This window comes from Poecilia latipinna, unplaced genomic scaffold (assembly GCF_001443285.1).
Source record: "Poecilia latipinna isolate Pla-1442-1.1 unplaced genomic scaffold, P_latipinna-1.0 Scaffold2233, whole genome shotgun sequence".
Classification (NCBI taxonomy): Eukaryota; Metazoa; Chordata; class Actinopteri; order Cyprinodontiformes; family Poeciliidae; genus Poecilia; species Poecilia latipinna.
Window position 1 is genome coordinate 1 of NW_015114849.1, and position 4401 is coordinate 4401.

Here is a 4401-nt window from a genome sequence, read left to right on the forward strand (position 1 = left end):
CTGATTTCTGCCATAGAAAGACACAACACTGGGAGAGACGGAGAAGATCTCTGGTTCCTGAAGGAGCAGAAAATTCAAATGTTTCACATTACCAAAGAGTTATACTGAAAATATAACTTGTTGGTTTTATTTTCAATATAACCAACTGAATTCAGATCAACTAAAAATCTGACTCACAGAAAAGTTCCTCCCAAACTGCTCAATGTTTGTACAAATGTCCTGCAGAAGGAAAGAAGTGAAATTTATCACTTTATTTCATGATGTTGTTCCAGACAACATTAGTCCAGTTTAACACAGACTGTTAAAAAATACAATAGATATTCATGTTAAAGAAGAGTAATTATGTCTAACAAGCACTCCCTGAGAAGAAACTTCTCTAAATTTCATAAAATCATGAAATATTTCATGATTACGTTGCTGACTGCATCAGAGGTCCAGGAGCAGCTGTTCTGTCTCCATCCACATCCTGCTCTGATGCACTGCTGACACCTGGACAGAAAGCAGGCCAGTTTGATCTCAGCTTTACTCAAACATTACAACACTTGATACAGATTCATTTAGAAACAACAAGCTGCACTAATAATGCATCATTCATGTTAATGAAACATTGAGCAGAATGAAGCTTCTCAGGATTCAACATTAATCTTTTCCTTTCAGCTACAAAAGGAAACAGATGATTTTACCAGCATGTAATCAGTCAGATTTAAATATCAGCAACAATATTTGTATTATTCAGATTTTATGCAGAGTAGACCTCCATGTTGTTATGAAAACACTGGAGTTAATTTATACTGTTAGACTTTATGATGATATTAGTTGTTATTAAATCTGTATTCTAAAACATAAATGAACTTACAGGTGAAAACTTGGTTGCCCCTGGATACTGGAACAGTTGATCATCTTTATTTTTTCTGACAGAGATGTGTCTCCAAGTCTGATCGTCATGGTAACGTCAAGACCTGAAAATCAAAGATAAAGTATGTAACTTTAACAGCTGGAACAAAATGTTTAAAGACTTCCTGACCATCACTGACCATCAGCAGGTATGGGGTCATTGAGAATGCAGGTGCATTGTGGGTACTGTGGTTTTGGTCCTTGTTTTTTACAAAGCTGGGTGGAGGTTGTAGAGAAATCACAGGTGAAGTTAGACTGAACCTTCTTCTCTATAGTCAGGTGTGATTGGATGATTATTTTCATCTGAGAAAAGAACAAATATAAAATTATTATAATAATAGTTCCAGATGAAAAACTGTCATAAATATATTAATAACTCACCTCTCCTGTGGAGTCCTTCAGAAATCTGTGAGAAACTATTTCCTGCTTGGATTCATCAGGGATGGACAGCCTCTCTGAACCTCTGCAGTCGTCTTTGAATGAGCAGCTGAAAAATGTAAATGTGTCATCATAGAGTTGAGATGAAGGATGGAGCTGAGATGAAGTTTCTCTGACCTTTTCTCAGAGACACACCAGACACAGAATGGATCCTGGGCAGAAAGACAACCCTTCACATTTTGGTAAGTTCTGCAGTTTGACACTGGAACACGTTGAACCTGGAGCAGAACACCATGTTTCAGAAACACATCAACAGGCAGGGTAAGTGAACGCCACATGAAGAAGCTCCAATCTACCTGGTTTTTAAACGGCACATAGAGATGTTTGTGATCCACTGGATCCAGTTGGAGATTTGGAAACACTTTGTTGTCTCCACTGGTTCTGAGGAGGATCTGTGGACAGGAGGGCTGGTACTTCCTGTCCACAGAAAGCTGATGACAACAACAACAGTGTAGGTTAGAGATACAGGATGTATTAAAGAAACAGGGTTGAATGGAATTCCTATGCAAAAAGCCAAAAGAAATCTGACATTTGCATATTCTATTTTTATTTTGAATCATCTCTTTCTGAGGCTGTATAACAATTAGCATAATAATTTTCAAATTTGAAAGACGCTCTTAAAGAACAAAGAGCTTGTTGGATTGTGTTTCTATTTAAATAACATCCCTGGTCCTCTGTGGGGTTTGTCCAGGTTAAACCCTGTCATCTTCACAGTGACATAGTTATGGTGTTCATAAATGATTCATAAAATTCTGTTTGCTACTTGTTTTGCTAAAACAGTTTTTTTCCTCCAGTTGTTAGTTTCCCACCCACCTTGATGAGCTGTCCATCTGCTGTTCCAATGAAGAAAACCATCCAGTTGTTCAGCCTGACGGCCAGAACAGAACTCATGAAGTTCTGCTTCAAAAGCACAACCTTTGGTTTCAGGAGCCGAACTGACTGAGGAACAGAGAGAATCGTTTCAACATTTTGTCTTGTTCTTTGAATTGTAAACTTAGGGAAGATTTATACAGAGGGTTTGGGACAGATTCTAATAAGCTGGCTTTGAATGACTATATTTTATATCTAAAATGACACTCAGAAAACTAAACAAACACAAACATGTAGACACTGCCAAAGTTCATAAAGATGGTAAAGTTAAAAATTTTTGAAAATGGTTTAAATTAAGGTAAAAACTGAACACAATAACAGTTTATTTAAAATTATTCAAAAGTGAAAAAGAAATGCACTGATCCATGAAGCCATACCAACCTTTACATTATAAATATAAATTACCCAACCTTTCCACTTATTGAACATTCTCTGTCTTATTTGAATCATGCAAAACTCTGCTGAAGATTCTCATCCAGGACACAGTAAAACAAGGCATGAAACATCAACACTGAAAGTAGTTTATGTTTAATACAGCGACTTACTGGGTTGTTTGGCTTGTTCACTGATATATAAAAGTCTGGATCTTTATTCATCTCCCTGCTGAGATCAGGACTGATGTCAAACAGCAGCAGCTCAGTGTTTTCTCCTCCTTTATCCACACTGAACACTCCACTCCACAGGACCTGCTGACCACCTGGGACGACCGAGGAGGCCAGCAGTCTGCTGCCTTCACCTCCAGAGGAACTGAGAGTCGCTCCACGAAGAGACTTCAGAGTGTCACTTTTACTGGTTTCAGCCTGAAGCCAGATGAGACGGACTTTGTTGGTTTCACCTCCTGATGCCACGTTGGAGAACAGATACACTGTTGAGTTGATCTGGAATCCGTCCACAAAATCTACATCAGCTGCAGTTTGGATCCCAGGTTTATCACCTGACTGACCAGACCAGGAAAATATTTCCCCAGGCTGTTTTTGATTGGTGTTTTGAAGGTTGATTGTCTTTAAATCAGTCCCACACCTGTCCTCCTCTGTCTTGTCTCTATGGTTCTTTATCGCTGTCAGAATGTAAGTCTCAGTCTGACCTGAATTCTCCTTCACATCCACCAGAAAGCTGACAGACCCACTGCTGCTCCTCTGAGGTCCCACCTCGATGGATTCACTGTAAACCAGCTTATTGATGTTCTTCAGGTCCAGAACTTCACAGAAACCACAGAGTTTGTCCGTCACACCACAGCTGATCAATGTGTCATTCTTAACAAATGGTAATAAAACATTAACTCTGAAAGTTGTGTTCCAGGCCTTCTTCATGGGGTCTCTGTAAAACTCCTCTTTGTCCGGTTGGTCCCCTCTCTTTAAGATCCCTCTCTGGGTCAGGCTGTAGATCAGAGTCAGGTCATGGCTCAGCTGGTAAAGATTCTCCTCTGTAGCGATGTAAACAGAGCTGTTACCCACAGCGAGCTGACGGAGATCCTCTGTAAAGTTGAAACCTCTTACAGGTTCTCCCCAGATGGAGCAAAGCAGACCGAGCAGAAAGATCATCTTGTACCAAAGGAGGCAGCTCTGACTGAGACAGTGAGACACTGATGGACTGTAGACACTGTGGTCTCTGTGTCGACAGAGATGTGCGTAATGCTCTGCGGCTGTGCTGAAAGGAGAAGTGCTTAAATTGCAAGGATATGAGCGAAACCGGAAATAAAAACTAATATTTTATAAAGATTTTTGCAACCCTGTCACATGTTTACACAAATTAATTTGCCTGCACCACGCTCTTGCAAGCTTGTAAAGATCCGCAACAAAATGCGCACCTGTGAGTGATCGCTGGCTCCCTCCTTAAAAATGATTAAAAAAAATAAATAAAAAAAATCTCGTTTATGAATAAGCTTTTCACAATTTGTCTTTTTCATTGTGCGCGTCCCAAAACTAATAGAACATGATCCATCGTGAAATAGCTCAAATCAAATTATCCTAAGAGTCCCGAAGAGCTAAGAGTATCTCTGAATTCAAGGCAAAGCGTTTTCCTGATAAAGGGTGAGTTTCGATCTAGTTTTTATTAGAACTAAAGCGCCCTCTAGTGTCGGGAACTTCTCGTTACTGCCACCCGACCGATTCCTACTTTTTGCTGGTCCTGAGAAGCCTTATGATCTTCTTGGTGAAATGCCTTTTTACTTACCCTGCTTCAGATTACCTGATGTCCCAC

At 39.8% G+C, this 4401-nt stretch overlaps 1 protein-coding gene across 1 annotated transcript; it reads right to left on the reverse strand.

Annotated features, from left to right (window-relative positions):
• Positions 1-1015: 1015 nt before the first annotated feature.
• LOC106936872 (plexin-C1-like) lies at positions 1016-3972 on the reverse strand. The gene is made up of 6 exons (XM_015018109.1): positions 2748-3972; positions 2146-2271; positions 1629-1763; positions 1450-1550; positions 1276-1381; positions 1016-1197 (listed from the first exon to the last, which is right to left on the reverse strand). The coding sequence occupies exons 1-6, from the start codon at positions 3741-3743 to the stop codon at positions 1027-1029; spliced, it is 1635 nt and encodes a 544-aa protein (XP_014873595.1). The 5' UTR covers positions 3744-3972; the 3' UTR covers positions 1016-1026.
• Between the last annotated feature and the right edge of the window lie 429 nt (positions 3973-4401).

What these genes read in the sequence shown, in the direction of transcription:
- LOC106936872 (XM_015018109.1), bottom strand. Translation starts at nt 3,743, where the DNA reads ATGATCTTTCTGCTCGGTCTGCTTTGCTCCATCTGGGGAGAACCTGTA. An exon ending in TGAACAAGCCAAACAACCCA is followed by an intron (nt 2,272 to 2,747) that starts GTAAGTCGCTGT and finishes TCTGTTCCTCAG; the next exon opens with TCAGTTCGGCTCCTGAAACC. An exon ending in CAGATGGACAGCTCATCAAG is followed by an intron (nt 1,764 to 2,145) that starts GTGGGTGGGAAA and finishes TGTTGTCATCAG; the next exon opens with CTTTCTGTGGACAGGAAGTA.